The sequence below is a fragment of the Suillus bovinus genome (assembly GCF_016758785.1).
Source record: "Suillus bovinus strain UH-Sbo-P2 chromosome Unknown EDB93scaffold_68, whole genome shotgun sequence".
NCBI lineage: Eukaryota > Fungi > Basidiomycota > Agaricomycetes > Boletales > Suillaceae > Suillus > Suillus bovinus.
Window position 1 is genome coordinate 65,069 of NW_024542124.1, and position 22,303 is coordinate 87,371.

A 22,303-nucleotide genomic window follows, 5' to 3' on the forward strand; every position below is an offset into this window, starting at 1 on the left:
TCCGTGTAGCAGCAACCTAGGTGAAAAGCTTTCCCCCCTGAATCCGAATACTCAAAGTGTGATTGGAACCACGGGTCGCGCTGCATATTATGCCATCCTGGAAGTTAGGGTATTTTCTGTCACGATAAGCTGCAAAAGTGTTGTACTCGCCGTTAACATCTGCTTCACAATATTAATAGACGCCCTGGACGCCGTGATGTTCACAGAATGCTCCTGTCGTCATATGTACCTCAGAGCTACCCCGAGGGCCTAATTGTGCCGCCGCAGTTTTTCGGATTGATAATGCTCCGCGGATCGTGCAACCATGACTTCTAAGACTACCATTTTGAAGTGTACATCGGTGTTGCGACCATGTCGAAGCTACATACCAGTAATCGAGTCCCAAGCTGACCCCTCGACAATGATGCAGACGGATGTAATTGGAGGCAATTAGAGAGGGTACTTTTCATATCTGCATGTCTTCGAGTTCATGAGGAATACATGCAATCATGTGCATTCAAGACGAGCGTGCTCACTAGGGTACCGACGAAAAGTCGGTTGTTAATAACATGTTATTAACAGGCACACGGCCATGGGGTGGTGACATGGTGCTAATAAGTCTGTCGACCCCCATAGTCTTGGTGGGTCGCATTCTAATCTTCCGCCGTTGCAGGCTATACTGTCAGATTGAAGCTTAAAGGTATGTGATAAGACACACACCTTGATGCACAATGTGTCTAGTTCCTTGATGTCTGTAACTTGATGCTTCATGTCTGTAGCTTGATGCTTCATGAAGCATCAAGCTACAGACATCAGGAACAATGCACCTCAGGCATTATTTCTCGGTATCAATATAGACCTTTGAGGTAGGGTTTTTATGTTGTGGGAAACTTACCTCTGAGGTGCGCCCTCCCACCGTTCTATTAATAACATGCCTCGTTCATTTCATCCAGCACCTCCTGGCGTGGCTTGCATGGTGCTCGTGCTGCCTGAAACTACCCTCCTTTCATTATTGCACACCTCCAGCGATCCTCGCTTGCCTCGAGCAGGGTGATCTCTATATGCTCTTGGGGCTCTCGCGTCACAGGAATCAGAGCCTCTCATGTCTATATTGTCTGCTAAGTGTCACGAGTACCTTTAACAAACCATTATTCTTTCTTGAATCTTCCTAAGCGTCAATACACAGCACCTAAGTCAAACCCTAACCCCACCTTGAAAGCGTCTATCATTCCCGAAATACCTTTAGCGCCCACGACACGTGTCTTTGATGTGACAGATGAAGAAGATGAGTTCTTTGATTGTGAATAGATTAGATACGATAAGATAAGATATGGTCACATGATACTTCTTTAATATTCTACGATGTTCTATGGTACGATTCCCTTTCTCTTTTTATGATTGGCTAGTAGTTATAACTCAGTTTCAATCTCCGTTTCAATAGTTGGATATAGGTAACATGTCTTGGTCGATAGTTCCTTAGTTCAAACCTCTTGTATCTACATTGTAGCAATCCAAGACGTACTTGCTCCTTTCTCTCTTGTCCAATAACCTTAGTCAAGTCCTAGTCTCTGCCCAAGCGTTAATTCGTTATTTGGGTTGTGACACTAAGTTTGAGGAGTTAGTGAGTCATAATTTTCCCTCACACTCTCCCTTTCACCATGGTCTCAACCAGTGCTCATGCTCCTACTCATGGAGCTCAATGTGTGTCTTCTGGACTAGACCACCACTTTGTTAGCCCGAAGAAACCTAGAGACAAGAAAAAAAACTCAGAAACATGTCGAGTTACCTGGCGCACAAGCCAAACACTGTCAACTGCTAGTTCATATGCAGCAACTGATGAACCCTGAGCCTAAACAGGGTGAAGTTCATGCTGTAGATGCAGTTGAAACTATCTCTGACACCAGCCAGACTGACACTTTTGCTGAAATTCCTGATCCAGACTTTGAAATCCCATCAGAACCTCCTTCCGACATACTTGTAGAAAAATCTCCAGTCAAACACCGCATTTTGCCTGACAAGGCTACTGATTTGTTGTATAGCAGCTGGAAAACACTAATACCCTTCCTTATTGAACCTCATCTCAAATATTTGGCACGAACGCTAGTGACAGCACTGGAGATCACCCCCAGGGTTATCTCTGCATGTGCAACACTTTTGTGCCCTCAAAAGCGAACACCAATCACGTGTTTATTCTTTGACAGTAGGTTTCTTATCTACGACTTTATACCATGTTGACAAATGAACACCATTCAGGATTTATGTCTATCAATGTCCTCAGTTGTAGATGCTCCACACTTCCACAAGTCCTCCTTCACCATGGTCTATTTCCAACCGCTCCCTCACAACCTCATATGGCTGTCTCAATCAAACTTCTATCATTTTATCGGGCACTTTTTGAACGGTCCTGTGATGCCATCAATGCCTTAGTGTCGGCTCTAAAAATGCACTATTCTCGCAGAGGTTTTGTCATGACAGACACCCGAGTAAGTTATTCATGATGAGCCATATGTTTAAACTGATTAGTTGCACTAGGGGGAAATTATTCAGGATCCTTTTCGTCGAGGCCTGGGCTATGCCATACAATGGTACAACATTCTTCAAGTCCAAATTGAACGTCAAGTCGAAGAAGCCCTGCAGAATAGCCATGACCGGGTGGCTACCCTTTGTCCTCAAACAGAGGATCATGTCTCAACCTCATCACCTTTGTCTACCCTACATAGAGGCCGCTGCGCATCCATACTCATTCAACGGTGTCCTGCATGTTTTGGAGGGACGATGTTTGGGAAACCTACTGCTGATGGAGGAGATATTCACACTGCCACAGATGGCAACTTCTACCACCACCATTGGCGTGTGGCAGGGGATTGCTCCCACTTTCATGACCCCACTTATTTCCTTCCAAAACAATTCGTTGATGATGTCGGCCGCCGCATAGAGGCTCAACATAAGAGGCCTGCCAAGTCGGCTGTACCCCTCGTTCCTGATGAGGCTATTGACCAATGTGAAACTGCATATGAAGCAGCCGATGGGAAAAAACAGAAGGCGGCAATGGATAGCTTTGATGATACTGGCATCATGGCACTCATATGTCATCATGATATCCCTCTTTTTTTTGCTAATATCGACTCTCCGGGATAACAGCAGAAATATTTGGTGGCCCTCCTCAAACATTTGTTCTCATTGATCCCACCTTATGCTACAGTTGTAGCTTTGTATGATGTCAGGTGTGTTCTTGCCCGATCCCTTAGCAAGGTAAGTTCATCTGGTCTCCATTTAGGTTCATCCACTCATCATATTTAGTATGACATTCTCCCTGGCAGTATTGTCTCACGTTTGCACTTTGCAACCACTGCCATGCATGCCTATGGGCATGAGTGGGCATGCCAGCTAGTGTACAATCCATGCATGTGCATTGGGCTGGGTCTTTCAGATGGAGAAGGAACCGAGAGGCTCTGGTCTCGCTTGGTGCACCTAATTGGTGTTGAGAGATCGCCATTGGTACGCCTTCTTCATTCTTGTCATTGATTCAAGTCTTATTGCATAATGTCAGTGTCAGCGCCGTCTCTGGCTGATCGACCATCAGGCAGCAGCTATAGGATCTGAAATGCAAAGTGACTTAGGTGATTGGATTCGACGACGCCTCAAGCGTGGTGTTCATGACCAGGGAACTGCTGCCCAAGAGGTGCTTGATCAATGCGAACTTTCTGTCGATGATCTCAAGTCAGAATGGTCTCAGCAATGATGCTCGCAGCTCTCAGTCTGCACATGTAAGTGTTTTTAGTTGATATTGAATACGATACAAGTTACACTTGTTCATAGATGCCCCTGCTTGCCTTAAAAAGGAGTTAGACACTGTATTGACCCTACAGGCCGACCTTGATACCTCCAATACAGCACTACAATCCACCAGGCTAATGCTCAAGAAAGGAACTGCCTCTCAAGACACTCTGGAGGCTCTGGAGGCTCTTGAGAGAGGTCACGATCGTCTTATGGCCAAAGTTGAAGTTTTATATGTATCCCTCAATATTCATGATCAATTCCCTGAACTAGAAGGCATCAATTTGGACTTCATTTGGCTTCTTCTAATGGCGCATGACTTGAAAATGAACATCCGCAAAAGGGCAATCACAAGCTTTTTTGAGTGGGATAAGCTAGACCATGCAGTTGGCGGTGCTCAGCAGGTGTTAGGTCAATCATCCATACCTGTGATTTGCTATCAACTGATAGTCGTTTAGGCACAAAACTACATCAACAAACCCGCAAAGCTATTGCGAAGTGCCAACCCGCTCTGCTGACAGCACTCAGGAAGTTTAATGCTTACTGTGAGCGCTTAGAAGTGTTATATGACCCTTCTTGGGGGATTCCTTTACCTAATCCTCTCCCGACCAAGCTTGCAGAGCTGCGTAGTGATCCCAGTCTAATGGAAGACATGTGGATTATGCCATTGACAGGACAAGTTCCTTGGTGGTTAGAAGATGCTGATGTCAGAGACGGCATCCATGCACTTCTGAAATGAGAGCACTGCCGAGAAGAACAGAAGCAACTCGGTATCGAGGCCGACAATCTATGTCATTTCTTTGGGGAAGAACTTGCTGCACTCAAGCTTGCACTTCGCACACCAGGATCTAGGTTTCTTATTATTGCACAAATTGTTTTTAATGCATAGATAGGTGAAGTTATATCTGTCTTACTGAGGCAGCACCACAATCAATTACCCAGACTTCAAACCCACTGGGCAAACCCATTAGCCTCTTCGCTTCGCTTCATATCCCATGCCAAGGATGCACTGGAGATTGCCATCACCCTTTCAGGTGGTGTCCAATCACCAAACGTGCACTGGTTCAGCACTACGTTACTGGAAGTACCTGATCCTGAGGGAGAACTCAATGATGTCAAGTTTGCTGAGCCTCTTGACCTGCCAGTAGTTGAATTTGAACATGCCACTCTCGCTGATGTTATAGAGGATGATTTGGGTCGAGAGGAGGTTTGAGACTTCAATTCAATGGATCATGTCAATGACGCTCATGCTGTCATCTTGTGGGAGGTTCGTGAGGTGCGCCAGTCCTTTAGGAATCATTTGAATGTTAACTAGGTTTTAGGCTGTGCTGATAGATGACTCCTACGTCCCATGTAAGGAGGAGCATGTCATCATTCCAGGGACAGTTACCAGAAGATGACTACCTTCACGAGATGGATACCCTCATCAAATTTTCAAGCTGAAGGACATCACCTTGCTTACCTCACCCACAGCACTCCTTAATGATACTTGTATCAATGGGTGCACCATTTTGCTATTTTCTGAACTGAAAAGTGTTGCTACTAGTCATTGCACTTTGTTAACAACCCACAACCTCCCTCGCATTCAATATAATGCATCAGACAACATTCTCTGGTGTAATGTATCATACACACATTACTGGCAGAAAGATGTCTGGATTCTTCCTATCCATCGTCCCTCCAATATTGGTCATTGGGTGCTGTGCATTATTCGCTTCTCCAGCAAAGAATTACACCTCTTTGATAGTCTGGCTGAGAAAAAAACTTGGAAAACCGATGTTAAGGTAAGTTTACTTGTGTTGATGATTTCGCATGAGGCTTATGTACTCCAAGGATGTCATGAAGCTGATTGCTCATCTCCTTGCTATTGCACGCCAATGGCATCATCACATCACAACTGAACTTGATGGATGGACAGCATGACCATTGAAAGTTAGTAACACTTTGAGTCTTTGGGTACATGCATCTAAACATTCTTATGAGATTACACCTGTCCAGACCAATGGTTATGACTGTGGAGTATGGGTATTGGCAGCAATTGCTGCTGTCTTATGAGAACGTCATGTAACAGGACTCTGTGAGGATGATATGCACCACCTGTGGCATTATCTACGAGCTCTCATTCTTTCTGTACCATGCCTCTAGATCATCAATATCACATAGATATCTACTTGTATGGATTCAGTCCATGAATTATTAAGTCTGCCTCCTGACGATAGTTGAAGATTTTCCTTGCCTGCCACTGCACATAACACTTCGCCATCACCCTATGTCTTTCACAACTTTGCATGTGCAATACATACTTATTGAGCTCATTCCATTTATCCAACAGTATCCTTTCTGCCGCCTGAATGTCCTGCAGGATGACTTCCACATTTGCTATTGTAAATATTTGAGCATAACGTGTGCAGGACTCTTTCTCCAAACGATACTGTCTGCCATGCATGATGTCTGCAAGATTGCGAGTAAAGCGATCTTCATCTGGTAAGTTTGGAGGAGGAGGGGAATCATATGGTGGTGGTTTCTCTCACTGGAGTACATCAGACTCGTCGCTCAACTCCGATCCAGAGCATGCTTGATGAAACAGAGATGAGTTGGGGAGGGGAAGCACTGTCAGTGTGATGAGAGACTGAGGGAGTGGTTTAGCATTGCTGAGGGATCCAGTAGTAGTCCTCTTCTGTCCATGGAGTTTGGCCTTAGCACGAGCATTTTGAATCTGTTGAGCAGCCTTTCCCCTGCAGTTTGTTAAACAATCAGCACAGAAAGATAGGTAGAGGGAGTCACCATTCTGTCCTTGAGTATGAAGCTTTCTGTTTGCGTAAGACAGCGTTCTTTTCCTCCAGTGTGAAGTATTTAGCTCTGTGACCCATTGATGTTCAGTGTAATAAAGCAATGTGAAGTACTTACAGCATTGCACATTAAATGCTACTGGTGGTAGTGCAGCATCTTCCATCGCCCATACTCTTGCTTTGCCTATACCACAATGACAGGGCACTCCATGGGAGTCATTTGAGCTCATTTCAGACTGATGTTGGAGCACTACAAGGTGTTGTATTTGTCTTGCAATTGTAGTATGAACTGTTTCCTGCAATGTGATTGGTTGTATTTTCTCCCAGAGGCTCCAGAGGCTCAATCTTGTAGCCTCAACACTTCACCCTTAACATCCAAGTCACCCTCGTGAGCCTCTAAGTGTCAGTATTGCCTTCATTACAGCATGTGCCACTGTGTTGGTTAATTGTTCTGATGCGCATCTCTTCTTTCGTATGCTAAACCAAAGTAAGTAGTATGATACATTTAAGGATTGTGATTGGTTGTAAATTTCCTACTCGCCTCAGGCTACAGACCATCCAGACCCTCTGCACCAAAACTCATCGTGGTACCTCACCATCTCAAGCCATCATCTGCAAGCCTCCTAACATTACAGCATAGCAAGTGTGACCCTCTGTTACAGCATAGGTGAGTCCTGATTTCAAATGTCCGCTGCTAATATTCTGACTTTAGTATAGTATACATCTCAATGGAATCATTCCATGCTAATGGAGGGTATACCCGGGGGTGTCATTAAATTAGTACTATGAAAACAGCAATTGTAGCTACCCTAACTGTATTTGGTCCCATCCTTCCTCAAGTTCTAGCTCCTCATCACCTACAACATCCGCGAGGTTGCTAACAGCTAAAATGTCTTCGTTCTTCACCAGACCCAGCCGGCTCCAGTAACTCAAGCACAAGAGGGCGCGAGTGGACTGCATATTTAAGCGAGAATGGACATGCGACAGGACGAGGCAGCTACAGCTGAAGAGCTGTTCAACATCCACTGAAGTAGCTGTGATCAATGTTAGAAATCATTTGAAACAAGTAGGTTGCTTTTACCTTCTTTGGCCGTGTGCTGTCCACACTGGCACTGTCATCATTATTTCTCTTTTTTGATTTGGCCTCGAGCTTCTCGTCAAGTGCAGCCTTGGCTTTCCCAGTTAGTTTGGTAATCCGTTTAGCGGCAGAATGAAAGGGGTTTGGCTGCATGACAGTAGGATGTGTTTGTGATTTAGAATTTAGAGTTAGAGTTTGCAATACTATTTGTATGTCTTTGGAGCTTTGGAGTTGGTAAAATATATATCTGCTTACTAAACCCACACCCACAACATACCCACACCCACAACCCATGTGGGTTTCATATACCCATGCTGATCCCTACATCCTACACATGATAATGGTGTCATGGGAGGTGACATGTCATCTGCTCAGGCTCGTCATGCATCACCACGTCTCCACGACACTCCCCATCCTGCAGCTCTACAGGATATGTTTTACAATCCTATGGAGGCACAACCAAACAGATGGTTGCTGCAGCACTCAAATTTTGAACAGATGGACGATGCATTGTTCACGGCACTGCTCATGGAGACACAGGGACATTTTATGTCTTCTGAGCCAGCCCGAGTTTCACCAACCAGGCTTCCTCCTTGCATGCACCCTCTCATGAGCCTCCGGTGCCTCCAGAGTCTCCAGTACCTCCAGTCCCTCAGGGTGCTAAAGGATGCTCTCATCAGATTGAACCTATGACTACCAATGTCATTCCACCAACACCACTGAAGGATGTTGGCAGCAGTTATAGCCTTTACAATCCTCCTCGTTATCCCTCCCCACATGAACGTGGCGCTTCTGTCAATGCAGGAAATGTCAATGACCTGTTCTCTGATCCTCAGGGCAGCAAAGATGCACCTTCCTTGATGTCAGGCCAGTCATTTGTTCCCAGATGGAAGTCTGCCAACAACAACGTGATCCTCAAAGCTGCTTTCATCGAAATTGAGCAATCATTCCTTGAGCTCTCTTGGTCGACATTCAATTCCAGTGCAGCAAGTCATCAACTGGTTCTTGAAAAGTTGTGGTCAGACGACAGTCAGCACTAACTTCTGGAACATATATGCTTGCAGTTACTTCAAGGATCACACAGAGCAAGAACTTGCACGTGTTGGGCATGAGGTTCCTGCAGATGGAGGCTCTCTGGGTAAGTTCCTATCATATTTGTTGATGTCGTATTTACAGTTCCATGGTCGATGTTAGGTATGTCGATTCGGACAAAATGTTACAACCTCTTCAAAGAGGCCTTTCCAGACACATACAAAGACATTCTGTACGTCCATGATGAAGTGAAAATGCTATCCACTTTCCCTCAAACTGTCTCTCAATGCACATAAGAGTTTCAAAAATACTACTGAAGGATATTTAGTATTGTAAGTATACTTCCTTCACAGCCTCACTGCTTGCTGTGCCCTGACCATCTTCATTATAGGCTGATAGCACTGCTGCTAAATTTAGCTTTGAGACCACAATGGTCATCTGTGGCAAAATTGTCAATCAAGATGCCTCCCTTGGTCAAGTTCATACTACACCAGGCACTGCAGAGGTAAGTATCTTGAGAGTGGTATTCAATACTGAGATGATCACTCATTATGGTCTGCTAGTTCTGGAGTACACGATGCCGGGCTGATGATGACACTATCATTGGTCACCTCAAAGCTCATGTCTAGTAAGTTTCAATCAGCATCTTACTATCTCTTTCTGATTCAACTTCAAAATAGCAATAAAACTTCACTGACAGTAGTTGATGATGCCTTCAACGACTTGCCTGAATATAATGGAGATGCCTCTTCTCGGGATGCTGACTCGATTCCTTCCACCAAAGTTGAGGGTCACGATGAATCTCTCCAGTGGCTCAAGAAAGCAATCGCAAAACAAGTCAGTGAGTAGCTATTCAAGTTGTTTTTCAGTTCAGCCTGACATGCTCATATAGCTAAACTTGGCGGGAAGTTTGCATCCGACAAGAACTTCCCCTGGAAAATGATGCCCAGCTCCTTAGCCTCTGGCGGCCTGAACATAGAAGGGTATCCCGCCCACAAGTGTCTCATGCTGGGTGAATCCCATGATCCGACATCAAAGAATAACAAGGGGATAGGTGTATTGATGTTCAAAGAGGTTGCAGCGCTTGTTGATGCTTTCAAGGCTGGCACCATGCGGGTGGTCAAGTCTTCCAGTATGCTGTAACAATGGTTGCGGCGCTGGGCTCAGAACCAGGCAATCCAACACCTATGTTCATACCATTCCCTGACCTCCCTTGACCTTCTGAAGGCCACACACACTTGTCCAAACCTTCCACAGGCAGTTCTTGTGTTCCAAGGCCCGTCCAAACCTCACAAGTTACCATACATGTCCTATCCTCGTCCTTTTGACTTTGCTGGTGCGTTTTCCCTTATTCTAATTATATGTTGACTACGTCTTAGTGCTACATGGATAAAATTCCATTGGCATCCTGTCGGGAGCCTCGGAATACGTATAAGCAGTACACATTGCAGCTTATTACATGTATACTTGCATTTCTGCTTGCCTCGCGGCTTATTACGTAGGTTCGGACTTGCTTATCTCACTACTGGTTTTGCCTATGGATTCTGGTCTCTCATGGAAGTAGGATATAATCTCACTCACTGGCTACTGATACTGCACTTCACTTCTCATACTTCAAGTTGTAATTAGTAGAGTCACCTCGGTATAATCGTAACTGCACAATTGATCTTTGTTCATTCGGAATGATTGTTTGGCTAGACCGCTGCCAATTTTGCACTTCGTTTATTCTTGAGTTCCGATAGATTAGCATTGTTCCAGACTTCGGACATCTCGCAAAGTCTTATACTGTTATTCAACACATCAACATACCAACATATATTGACCTTCGGATAGCTTTTGCAAGTCTCGGAAGACATCGCGCTACTTTCGGACAATACTTTTGCAGCTTCAGGTCGCATCGGACAAGTTTCTCGGTACTTTGGAAGTAGTCTCGGAACTATGGACGAACATTAAAGAGGTTTACTTCCAATATCTTGTCTACTCTCTGACTATATAAGACTTCCCTTGCATTATCAAGGTAGTTCTTAGGTTGTCTCTTGGGACGAAGCATACTCGCATCTCTCAGGACTAGGGACTCACATTCAGTAGAGCCCAATTCAGATCTACTCTTTACAATGCCCAGTAAGTTTTGTCTCTATTTAGTAGTCTAATTCTAATCAATTTCTGTAGCATCATTGATTGAATCAATAGAGCCAGTTATCATTGGAGAGGCACCTCCTTCCACCTGGGAGCACACATCTGCTCATCGCATGTTTGCTGATTGGCATACAGACTATGGTGGCCCGGAACATGTGGGGACAAGTGTTGCACAGACCAGAGTCAAGAAGGGAAAGAATAGAGCTTGTGATCCTGAGGATGGAGAGGCTGTCATGTCTCCCCTGCCTATCATGTCTCCTCCCCCTGCTCGTCCCTTTAAGGTTGTTGCCAAGCCCATTTCTTTCAAGCCCCTCGCCCCTCCTCCTGCTTGTCCTTATGGGTTGTTGCTAAGCCAACTGCGCCAATGGCTCCCAAGGCTGCTGCACAGGAGGTCATTGAAATCACTTCAACTTTGGAGGGCTCAAGGGATGTGACAGCAGAGGTGGACACTGAATACGAAGATGATTCACATGGGAAGAAATGGAAATTGAAGACAGGAAGTTCTTCTCAGGTGTCCAAGAAGTGTGTGTCTGCAGAGGTTGTCATTGAACTGAAGAAGGAAGGTGTGCATTCCAAGGCGAAGTTATCACCATCTGATGCCTCTGTATTGAAAGGGGGTCCACTGTCACCATTAATTGTGGGGTCGTCTTCTGTTGATGAAGAGCACTCGTCTGGCGATGAAGGTTTGTGCTACATATGTCATTTGTCTTTACTCGCTAACTATCTTATTCAGCTGCCCAGCCTGTTCAACCTGCAGCTTGCATCCGGGACGGTCCTCCCAACGTACAGCCTAAATCCAAGGGTATGTAGTATATACATCTTAGTATCTACATATTGTTAACATACTTATTTGCAGCGCTCCCCAAACTAAAACACGTAACAAAGGCATCCCGGGCAGCCATGCGCCGTGTACACCAGATGATGTATGTGGTCAATTCAGAAGAGGAGGATGCTCCAGGTCAGAAGGACTCAAAGGCAACAACAGATGCTGGAAAAGGTGGTGTCGTGCTTGCAGACCCTCAGCCTGAGCCCGCAGCTCAGCCAGCAAACCCCACCCCAATTGAACTGCCAGCTACTATGGTCGCCCCATTTTCACCACCAGAAGTTACACCCAGTGTGGCTTCACAACATGAGGGCTCTGAGCAACCCCAACCCTCAAACAGTATGCTCCAGACCACGTCTTCCCCTTCAACACCTGGTAATGACAAGAATGGAAACCCCCAAGCTCAATCCATGGACCGTCCATCTTCACATCCTGCTGGGGAGAGGCCCCTTCTGCAACCTGAGCCTCTTCACACTGATACTCATATTGAGGCGGTCAACCGCTATGCCCATTCTCCATTGCTTCAACACGATGCTCCCATCACATGTGAGGCTCCTTCACACATGCACGAGCTCCCCAGATATCCTTGTGAGCCTTCTGTGCCGTTGCAAGAGCCTTCACTTCATCCTCGTGCACCTTCTGTGCCATCGCAAGACCATCTGCATCATTCTCAAGAGCCTTCTGTGCCATTATGTGGGCCTCTGCTTCACCTCGCAAGGCTTCTGTGCCATTGTGCAACCATCTGCATCATTCTCGTGATCCTTCAGTACACCCTCAGGAGGGACCATCCTACCCACACGATGCCACTCACTATCGTGAGGTGCACGACTCACTCTATGATCAGAACAGTACCATTCACACCCATCTCCATCCTACTAGCAGCCTCAATCCTCACAGCCTTCCACACACCCATAATGTTGAAGAAGCTCAGTATGCTTGTGTACCTATAGGATACAACCATTATCCTTCTCGTTATGACTCACCTGGTGAAGGTTACAATGACCGCTATGATGACCACAGGCATCCATCAGACCTCTACTATCAAGACATGTGCAGTCATGATGGGAGGTACTATGGAGATACCAATAGATGGGCAGACCGCCGCTGATACCTTTTTTCTTGTGCTTGCTTTTACCAACATTTCCTTTGTGCCCTTTAGTAGGCAGACTGCCACTGATACCTTTCTTTCACCTTTTTAGTGTGGCGACTGTCATTTTGTTACCCCATGCTTTGCTATCTCAAGTTGAATGTAGTGCCTCCTTCTGAATAAACTGATTTGCTTTTGTATATCACACGTGATCCATGTCACTCCTGCAAAAAAATTCATAAGAGATCAAAGAATGCATAGTCGAAGGATCAAACATAAGAGCAAGTCAAAATTACCACACTACTAACCACTTCACCACCTGTGCCTCTGACCATGCAGTGTGCACATGATATATGAAGGCATTCAGAATTCAATTACTTCGTCCAATGGGTCGCTCTGATATGTCGCTTCTATCGATCATTGATGACAACAAGGGAATTGATTATCGATGGAAGTAATGTCGTTCCTCTTCACTTCTCCCTCTTGCTATAATTTTTCATGGATTTCAGCCAGCTTGACTATATTCTCAAACGTGTGGCATCGCGCTACAAGGTGGATGCGCAGGAGGTGTTGGACAAATGGTTGGAGAAGCGACAGGTCCGTGATCCTGAGGGATGGAGGCTCCTTGATGGAATACCTTGCATTGTTGGTGGGCTGACAGCGCTTCTCGGTAAGTGTCAGTCAGATCATAGTATAGAACAGCTAAATATTTTACAGGGACCCTCGAAGGATGAGGGGGAAATTTCCTGTGGAAGACACTACCTACCATTCTAGCCCGTTGTGGGTGTATCCTTCAAAACTACCCAGACAACATCCTTCTGCCCAGCGAGAGACGTTCGACACTGGCAAAGAGCAAGGGCATACATGACCTCACTATGCATGAGAGCTTCAAACTTGCAGATGTCCTCAAGAATGACGCCCTCACCATCAAATCTGTTGCAACAGATGCTTGCAAAAGTCTTACAGCCTCACGTGTCTCTGTCATCATTGGAGAAGCACCCATTGCAAATTCACATCACACTCGCGGGCGATAAGTGTTTGCCAATGGATGCATAGATAGGCTTGGCCTGACCCATCTGTCCAACACTTCTCCTTCAACTTCTGGCGCCACATTGTCTAATCCACCCAGACTCCATATGTTTGTAGAGGTACCACTGGCACCACCCTCCTGGAGGTTGAAGGTGATGCAGCAATGTTTGCCAGTCATTGGACCCAGTCATACCGACCTCATCCCACAGATCACCGCTATCAATAATGAAGACACAGGAGTCAGCAATCCCGCTACCGAGGACGAAGGAGAAATTGATCAGCTTGTCAGTTCACAGCTGTTACAAGAACATCTAGATGCTTGGGCCCCTACCATTTTTCTCCTAATCCTCCTCGTATCAGCCCTCGCATCATACCCTTACCCTGACCTCACCCTTGTCATCCTCGTCATCCTCGCATTCCCTTTCGCCCTCTACCTGTCGCTTCAGCAAAGCCAGTACATTTGGCCAGACCCTTTCGCTGACGAAGCATACCTGTGCTCCGTTTCACCACCTGACTGATCCTGCGGACAGTCCCCTTGCCCTTACCGTCTGGACGGTAACCTATGACACGATGCACGACGCATCCCCTTTACCCTGTTCCCTTTCTTGATCCTCTGACTCGGTGCGCAGTCGCACATGCGACTTATACTTAGATCTGCAGTTGCACGATCGTGCCCCTGCGCATTTCACTTCTTATTCCGATCTTTGACTCACTTTCTTATCCAGCACGTTCTACCTAGATCGAACGTGCCTTCCTATTATGGTCTTACCCTTTACCGATTGCCTCTCCCGGTAGTACGAGTTATCATCCACTAATACGTCCCCTGTCCTCTATATAAACTCGCTACCATGTACTATATTCCTTAACTTGAATCTACTTGGTTCTTGACCTCCTACTCTCACCAGAGTGATCCTTCTGCCTCGCCAGCAGTCTATATTCTATCTTCTTATCTGCTCTTCGCGGATAAGCCTATAGTCTCGACCTTTACTCATCGACTTCGTCGACGAGCAAAGCCCCTGTTAACTAGTCGGACTTCTGTCCTTCTAATTAACGACGATCCTTACGATTAACCTTCGGGTGTCGTAAGCCTAGGCCGATATAGCTTATCGTCTCGCACCCGCGTGACATAAGCTACCCGATTTGGACATAGGCGTTAAATCGTACTTGCCGAAGACACGCCAAGTACGACCCCTAACCTTGGGCTAGCCCAAGGACGTCCTCGACCGTTGACGACACACGCTCTGTTTGAGCGTCGCCAACAGATACCATCCAAGTCGTAACAACAGCCTGTAGGAGTGAACTTGATCTGTAAGCCTCTCATGCCTCTCTCTCATGTTCACAAAATTAATATGACCCTCAAGAGCCTCTATTCAACCCTCACGAACCTCCATTTCATCCTCACGAGCCTCCCATCATGGCATATACTAATCAGTACAGCATTCATACATGTGATCCTGTTGATTCAAGTGCGGCATCATATTGCCTTCTATCCTTACTCTGTCCCTTCACTGTTGTCTGCAATGTCACACTCTTCCATCTGCCCACACACTCGAGCACAATACAAGCTTGTGTGGGATTTGTGAATATCAGGACTGGCATAATGGGGGGATGATGAGTATAGATGGCCTGTTAGAGAGGGATAATGAGTGTGTATCTTCTTCGTGGTTTGAGTGTCTTATTGTATGCCATTCACGTTCATGTCTTCTTCGAGTTGTTAGTGTCTCTGTCCCATTCACACCAAATATACTGTCTGTTGCACCATCATAATAGTATTGAGAATTCACTGTGTTTGAAACATGTGTTGTAAAACATATGAACTATCTATTTTAAACAGCAAGGGTGCCGCACGGCCTCGCGCGGTTTATACCTACCCTTGCGAACCTCTGGGAGTACATAGGCAGTACACTAAGGAAAGGGCATGGACCTCTTGTGGCAATTACAGGGAGCCTCGAGAGGCATACCTCACAGGTAGGTTTGCCGCAACATAGAAACCCTACCTGATAGATCGTGAGACAGGCGCTAAAGTGCTGCCAAGGGTGGAACAATGCCTATTTCACTCTTGCTGGCTTCTTGATATCTGTAGCTTGATGCTTCATGAAGCATCAAGCTACAGACATCAGGAACAATGCCCATTTTGAACAGGTACACCCTTCCTGGCTTCTTTGTGTCTCGGCACTGGAGCTTCACACTTTCCCACAATGCCTCATTTCACCCATTTTGGGCAGGTATGCCAGGGTACGCCTTCCTGGCTTCTTTGCCGCATCTCTCACTGAGCTTCACACTCTCCCATGATGCTTTATTTCACCCATTTTGAGTAGGTATGTCCTTCACGGCTGCTTTGTGTCTCTGTGTTGAAGCATCACGCTTTCTCATGATGCTTCAGATCTTTTGTTTCACTCATAGGTACACCTTTGAGAGGTATGCCCCTTCCAGATTCTTTGTTTCACCATGTGAGGTAAGATGCAGGTCCCCATGCACTAACTTATTTGATGAACTTATGCACACTAGAGATATGAAACCGAGGCTGCTCTATTGGTGCATGACTTGTTTTGTTTGTTGATGCTGTTTTAACTGTTTGCCCGCAACAGGTTGCCAATGATTCTTGGGGCTGATGTCCTGGACCTCGAAAAGCTGTTTGTGACAACAGCTCTACTAAATCTCCGAGTCTCTTTATTCCAATTCCCTCCTGTGTCTTTTCTTTTTGTTCTCTTCATCTGAATCTCTCGCATTCATCATGATCACAGGAATCTGACACTAAAGCAACGAAAGGTAAGTGATATAGTTTCTTGTTGTATTCGTTTATTCACATTGATAGGGATATGACGAGGAAGCAACCACACTCATAAGTCTTTCGTTTGCTCAATAGACATCTTTTTGAATCATCATCTAGGTTGCTAGCGATTTATCGAACCAATTCGTTTGGGAAGGATGGATTTATTGGATTCCTGCATGATCCGGACCGTTGTTGTGTTTTTGAGCTCTTTTTGTCCTACTTTTATTACCCCATTACCAGCACGATGTGTGTGCTAGTAGCTAATGCCTAATTATTTGAGCATATTTGCACACATTTTCAAAATCAGGATTCACCATTACTACTTGAAATTTCACAAAGTCCCGTCCATATGTACAAATGTGTATACAGTGCTGTGTGCATGAAATGTTGTCAAGTCTAGCACATATATACAGGTCCAGCACTGTGCATATGATTCACAATAAACTCACTTGTGCACATGAAATTTTCACTAAGTCAGACACTGAAAATACTCGTCCAGAGAATTAAAGGCAAGGAATCAATGATATTAATGAGCCAATGGTGCTCTGAAAGGGTATTACAATACATGCAGTATGTATGGACTGGTATAATGAAAGCATTGCTACAAAATATCGATGGGCAACTCAGGCGCCGGATTTGCGTTTCCTGTCATAAAATTAGCACTGTCCAAGTCTAATGGTGACAGGAAAAGCACACACTTCTTTTGAGTGGTGTTCTCCACCTCGCCTGTCCTAAGTCTCTTTGTGCTCCCTGCCTATCATGTTTGCCTGTGCCATGTGTGTTGACTCCTGATGAACCTGACCTGTCTTCTAGAGAGGGATATCAACTGAGGGAGATGGGTTAGTAGAAGGTCGGGTAGGCCGTGGATGGGTAAGTGCTACTGGTGCTGAGGTAGGCACTGCTGGGCTAAGTGCTGGGGGTGTGGGCGCTGCTGGGGGTGTGGGCGCTGCTGGGGGGGTGGGCGCTGCTGGGCTAAGTGCTGGGGGGGTAGGTGCTGCTGGGGTAGGTGCTACTGAAGTAGATGCTGCTGGGGTGGGCACTGTTAGGGTGGGCACTGCTGGGGTAGGCACTGCTGGGGTGGGCACTGGTACATTGTGGACTGCAGTAGCAGTGACATGGACTTCGTCAGAGAGGGTGAAAGAACAACCATCAAAGTTGAATGTTGGCACTGTCAATGGCACAGTAGGAGATGTAGTCAGGGTCGAATTACTCATTGTATTCCAAAATTTGGACTCCTTCCTCCACGATGTGATGGGAGTATCAGGCAAGGGAGGTGGCAAAGGATGTACCGATAACATTGATGGAAATGCAGGGAGTGTGGGTGTTTGAGGCCGAGGTACCAATGATGAGGGTGGTTGGCTGAACATGCTGGCATCGAAATCCCAAGAGTATGGGTTGTCAAGTCCTTGTGAGCTGCGGACATTGGATAAGTACCTTCGGACATCATCGGATTACCTTCGGACATCGTTTCGCACCATCGGACATTTTGTTATTTGTATTACTGACACATTTTTACTACCAATACCAATTAACAACCCCTATAGGATCGAACACACTTGCTCTGCAAGTATAGCAGACTAGGTCGTGCTAAGATCTACCTAAATATTTGTTGTCTAGGTAGTACGATTTCTGCTGAGCCCAGCAGAGATCAGCTTTCTACAGCGTGTTGGTAGGTGTGCTGGTTGCTGCAGCTTCGGAGAGGATGGTAGAAGCCTTGGCTTCATGTTCTTCAGCAACCTTTGTCTTGCATAATAATTGAATTTCTAATGGCGCAGCCTCATATGCCACTTTTGTCGACTCCCTGACTGCCATCAATTTGGTGTTCTTAGTTATGAGCAAGCTCCACTTGATTTTCTCCTTGATCTGCGACTGTACAGCAGCATCATTTTCGAAAATATTTCCACCTCAGTATGGACCCAAGTTCCTTTTGCCTTGTTGCCGATCATCTTGGTAATTGATTTTGTCATTGCATTAAGTTGTGACCGACCACTTTTGTGAGATCTATCATTGAACCAATTTTTGAGTTGCTGTTTTTGAAATGAGTGTTTCTCAAAGTCAAAAATCAAATTCATCATTATTAACCTTCTTGCGCACCTCAACTGCCTTTCCCAGTTCCTCATTCTCAGCCTCGCTAAGCTCCGAAGGTGTCTTGTCTGGGTACAGCACATTGATTTCAGGCCATTGCTGTAAGAACTCCGCGCTAACGTTAGACCAGAAGTTCAATAAAGCACCCTGAAGCTGCTGTTTCAGGAATTCGCTGAATTGAGACTCAAGGTAATCTCTTTGTTCAATGCTTGTCCAGTGAGATCCAACCATCTGTTAATAATGGTAGCGCAATCAATGACAGCATATTAAAGGCATGCCGTCACCGCTTACCTTGTCTTTTTTGGGTCTGCATCTGGTAAGTCGGCTGGGAGGCTTTAAAGTGCTCAGCAACTGAATGGGATGATTTTAGATATCACTTACTTTTGTTTTGCTTCTGGTTGGCTGGCTGTAAGATTTTCAGGTAGTTCAGGTGTGTTTGACCAAACTAAATATACAGTCAAGCCTCAAAATAAAGTTCAGCCATCTATGAGGGACCAATCATGTTCCTTTATTCCTACAGTACATTGTGTTGGAGTTATATTTCATATTATATATATATAATGAAAAGCTACCGCTGTGAAAATGTCAAAGCCTCATCCCCATTTAGCAGCAACACATATTCATTTTCAAATGAGCGATTCAACTGGTACCTGTATGGTCTGCATCCAACCATGCACTTTGTCCTTGGTTGAACCACTAATCTTCACCATAAACGAGCTTGCTGCCACTCTGCAACTCATCAGGGACCAGGATGGTGAGTAAATTTTGATTCTTTCCCTTGATACTCAATGTTCCATATTATCTACACAGAAATCTTCCAAGCACACAACAACTCTGCTGCTGAACTGCCTCCTCCTGACGCAAACAGTTCAGGGACCAGGATGGTGAGTAAATTTTGATTCTTTCCCTTGATACTCAATGTTCCATATTATCTACACAGAAATCTTCCAAGCACACGGCAACTCTGCTGCTGAACTGCCTCCTCCTGACGCAAACAGTTGCCCTGCTTGCATTTTCTGTGCCCACCACCACCAGTGTTATGTCTGCCATGCTGAAATTCTTGGTGAACCTTACAAAACTGAATCTCAGCCTGGTACCACCGGTAAGTGATTTCCTCTTTGTGAAGTTCTGATCCTGATTTTTCATTTTAGCACATACTACACCCACTACACAGAATGATGGATCGTCTCCTAGCAGCGCTATTGTAGTAGAATAATTTATTGTTTGACCTACGTACCTACTAGGTTTGATCAGTTTACATATAGCCGTGTCACTTTCTTGCCAATGCTATCAATGACCTAACAGTCTGTTCAAAATAACAAACCCGGAGCTATATCACTAAGCATGTTGCTACCGCCGATAATTTGCAATTTGAGTTTGTTCAAAAATAATGAATCCGGGGCTGAAACCCTAAGCATGTTACTACCGCCGATACTTAATTTGCGATTAGGTTAAATTTAACAGATATACATGGTGGGCTATTTAATGAGAGGAACAATGACAATGGTGACAGCATCCATGCTGCCATGGCTGAGAGTATTTGTTGAGTAAATGTGCAGTTTCATGTGTCCTGAAGTACTTGTGCGCTCAGTGATGTACTTTTAGCCTTAAGTCAGACTATGGAGTAATGGAAGTCACACACCTCACCGTACTCTTTCATCGACCACAAGCACTCTTATAGTGCTGCAATATCTCAAGTCATTACACTCCTCTCTGGAATTTCTTCCTTGATTCATGCCACCAAAGTATAAGAATGAGCAACAACGTCACAATGCCTGACTGAGATCCAAGCACAAGTCTTATGAAAGGTAAGCCTCCAAGTCTAAATTTCACTAAGTAGGTATGACATGGATTAATTTTTGTTGTATTTCACATAGGCATAAGCTTGATAAGCACTTGAAGTCTAGGACTCATTGGCACAAGCATCTGGGAGCTACTGTAGTGTGTACGCCATATACTATCAAATTTACACTTTACACTAACCGGATAAACCATGAAACAGGCTACACAACATTTTCTAGCATGACTAGATTTGATATGGCTCGACCTGGGCTATTAGCCAGGCCATTCTCAATACACTGTTCTCCAGGCACAGGGCCTCGCACTTGTCCACAAGGTGGATGACAAAGGTTGGCAGGTCGTAAGACCAACTTATGAACACATAGTAGCAGAGGCGCAAGAACTTCTTTCAGAGGACAGGGAAGTGCTTATGGGTGCATTACATGCAGAAGGTACATGTATATGCCATCTTATCTCAAAGTCTGCAGCCGCTGTTGATGCAGTGGAGCTGCATTGCGATGTATGGAACAAAGCACTCTCATTAATGGATGACTAGCACACACCCATTGTGCCTTTGGCACAGGATTCAAAAAGAGCGCTTTGCGCTCTTTGTTGGCTTCCTGGCCTTCGGCTTCATCCTACTTTGGGCATTTCAATAATTATTTTAGGTCTTGAAATAAATTATATTGTATTCATCAAGTTGAGCATGATATGTTACATTCAGATATATTGAACCCTCCTGTTCTCAGCAGGACATACTGCACTACAGTGATACAAAGCACTTTGTAGCAAATTATGTTCCCTTCATAAGTTCTCTGATTTTCCCATTCTCCTGTTTCCCTGTTCTCTGTGCAGATGAGAAAAGTAAAATTAAAATTGAATGTGTTGATCCCGTCCCCTTGTTGTCCTCCTGTCCTCTTGTTGTCCTCCCGTCCTCTTGTTGTCCTCCCGTCCTCTTGTTGTCCTCCCGTCCTCTTGTTGTCCTCCCGTCCTCTTGTTGTCCTCCCCCTTCCCCCTTCTCCCATTTCCCCATTCTCCTGTTCTCCTGTTTTTCCCATTCTTCTATTTTCCCTTTCTCCTGTTTTCCTGTTCTCTGTTCTCCTATTCTCCTATTTTCCCCATTTTCTCTGTTCTCCCATTTCCCTCATTCTCCCATTGTCCTTTCCTATTTCCCATTTCTCAATTGTCTTTTCTTAATATCTCGTTGAATTTATTGTGTATTTCAGAATCAATAAATGTTTTTAAATGCTTGCTGCTCTAACGGGCAGTGGACCCTTGAAAGCATGTGACAGCCATGCGAGTTTCTAAATTGAGCTTTAAGCGAGGTAAGCGAAACCACATGGCATTTAGCATATCTAAGCATATCTACACAGTGCAAGCGGAAACCACGCGAGCATCTGTCCCTTCCCGCCACCATTCTCCCTTACTTTATAGATAGCGCAGATACATATTTTGAAGCTCTCATGTCCGATCAGTTGGTGTGGCAGAGGGCATTAAAATTATAACTAACAGATATCAGCATCTCTGTAACTACTCGAAATCACTATGTCCTTACAAATATTGTGTATGTGCTATGATGCATTATTGGAATTTGCTGGCTGACTTTGAAAAGTCACATGATCACCGAAACCATGTGTTAGCACCTTTCTAAGTTTACCTTGGCCAACGTTCAGTTCACACTCGCAGCCCGTAGATCAGCGAGTGCCTATTTTTGCTTCAGCTCCCCTCCCTACTGCTTTCTCTCTGTTATTTTAGTGGGGAGAACACGTTCCATTCAAATCCGGGCCAGATTCACACCATACATCCAAGCCTTCCTGCCATTCCTATATCCTGTCCTCAAAGCGCCCAGTATACAGGCGCATTCATGAATGTTTTACTCAAACAGCCATTCCTGTATCCTGTCCTCAAAGCACCCAGTACACAGGTGCATTCATGA

General features: G+C 45.2%; 7 protein-coding genes across 7 annotated transcripts; 4 read left to right on the forward strand and 3 right to left on the reverse strand.

Annotated features, from left to right (window-relative positions):
- Nucleotides 1-1,637: 1,637 nt before the first annotated feature.
- EDB93DRAFT_1242431 (uncharacterized protein) lies at nucleotides 1,638-5,811 on the forward strand (the record flags this gene model as incomplete). Its single annotated transcript, XM_041452011.1, has 15 exons — nucleotides 1,638-1,680; nucleotides 1,973-2,179; nucleotides 2,284-2,462; nucleotides 2,512-3,067; nucleotides 3,182-3,231; nucleotides 3,280-3,477; nucleotides 3,530-3,685; nucleotides 3,731-3,746; nucleotides 3,799-4,167; nucleotides 4,215-4,462; nucleotides 4,499-4,608; nucleotides 4,675-4,963; nucleotides 5,196-5,378; nucleotides 5,403-5,540; nucleotides 5,755-5,811. 15 exons carry the CDS (start codon nucleotides 1,638-1,640, stop codon nucleotides 5,809-5,811), a joined length of 2,799 nt encoding a protein of 932 aa, XP_041303910.1.
- A 1,538-nt stretch (nucleotides 5,812-7,349) lies between these two features.
- EDB93DRAFT_1091904 (uncharacterized protein) lies at nucleotides 7,350-7,586 on the reverse strand (the record flags this gene model as incomplete). The annotated part of the gene is made up of 1 exon (XM_041446395.1): nucleotides 7,350-7,586. A coding segment is annotated over one exon (237 nt), but the record flags the coding sequence as incomplete, so codon positions are not given.
- A 726-nt stretch (nucleotides 7,587-8,312) lies between these two features.
- On the forward strand, nucleotides 8,313-9,798 carry EDB93DRAFT_1106955 (uncharacterized protein; the record flags this gene model as incomplete). Its single annotated transcript, XM_041447669.1, has 8 exons — nucleotides 8,313-8,641; nucleotides 8,688-8,761; nucleotides 8,800-8,887; nucleotides 8,984-8,987; nucleotides 9,047-9,160; nucleotides 9,219-9,283; nucleotides 9,336-9,496; nucleotides 9,548-9,798. The coding sequence occupies 8 exons, from the start codon at nucleotides 8,313-8,315 to the stop codon at nucleotides 9,796-9,798; spliced, it is 1,086 nt and encodes a 361-aa protein (XP_041303912.1).
- Nucleotides 9,799-10,769: 971 nt separating this feature from the next.
- Nucleotides 10,770-12,722, forward strand: EDB93DRAFT_1106956 (uncharacterized protein; the record flags this gene model as incomplete). Its single annotated transcript, XM_041447670.1, has 6 exons — nucleotides 10,770-10,776; nucleotides 10,825-11,072; nucleotides 11,144-11,474; nucleotides 11,525-11,593; nucleotides 11,648-12,202; nucleotides 12,382-12,722. 6 exons carry the CDS (start codon nucleotides 10,770-10,772, stop codon nucleotides 12,720-12,722), a joined length of 1,551 nt encoding a protein of 516 aa, XP_041303913.1.
- A 4,590-nt stretch (nucleotides 12,723-17,312) lies between these two features.
- EDB93DRAFT_1254070 (uncharacterized protein) lies at nucleotides 17,313-17,870 on the reverse strand (the record flags this gene model as incomplete). The annotated part of the gene is made up of 1 exon (XM_041453559.1): nucleotides 17,313-17,870. The coding sequence occupies one exon, from the start codon at nucleotides 17,868-17,870 to the stop codon at nucleotides 17,313-17,315; it is 558 nt and encodes a 185-aa protein (XP_041303914.1).
- A 289-nt stretch (nucleotides 17,871-18,159) lies between these two features.
- On the reverse strand, nucleotides 18,160-19,113 carry EDB93DRAFT_1254071 (uncharacterized protein; the record flags this gene model as incomplete). Its single annotated transcript, XM_041453560.1, has 6 exons — nucleotides 18,160-18,366; nucleotides 18,420-18,530; nucleotides 18,586-18,819; nucleotides 18,880-18,913; nucleotides 18,970-19,033; nucleotides 19,107-19,113. The coding sequence occupies 6 exons, from the start codon at nucleotides 19,111-19,113 to the stop codon at nucleotides 18,160-18,162; spliced, it is 657 nt and encodes a 218-aa protein (XP_041303915.1).
- Nucleotides 19,114-19,218: 105 nt separating this feature from the next.
- Nucleotides 19,219-19,796, forward strand: EDB93DRAFT_1106961 (uncharacterized protein; the record flags this gene model as incomplete). Its single annotated transcript, XM_041447671.1, has 4 exons — nucleotides 19,219-19,342; nucleotides 19,399-19,472; nucleotides 19,529-19,690; nucleotides 19,740-19,796. The coding sequence occupies 4 exons, from the start codon at nucleotides 19,219-19,221 to the stop codon at nucleotides 19,794-19,796; spliced, it is 417 nt and encodes a 138-aa protein (XP_041303916.1).
- Nucleotides 19,797-22,303: the final 2,507 nt, after the last annotated feature.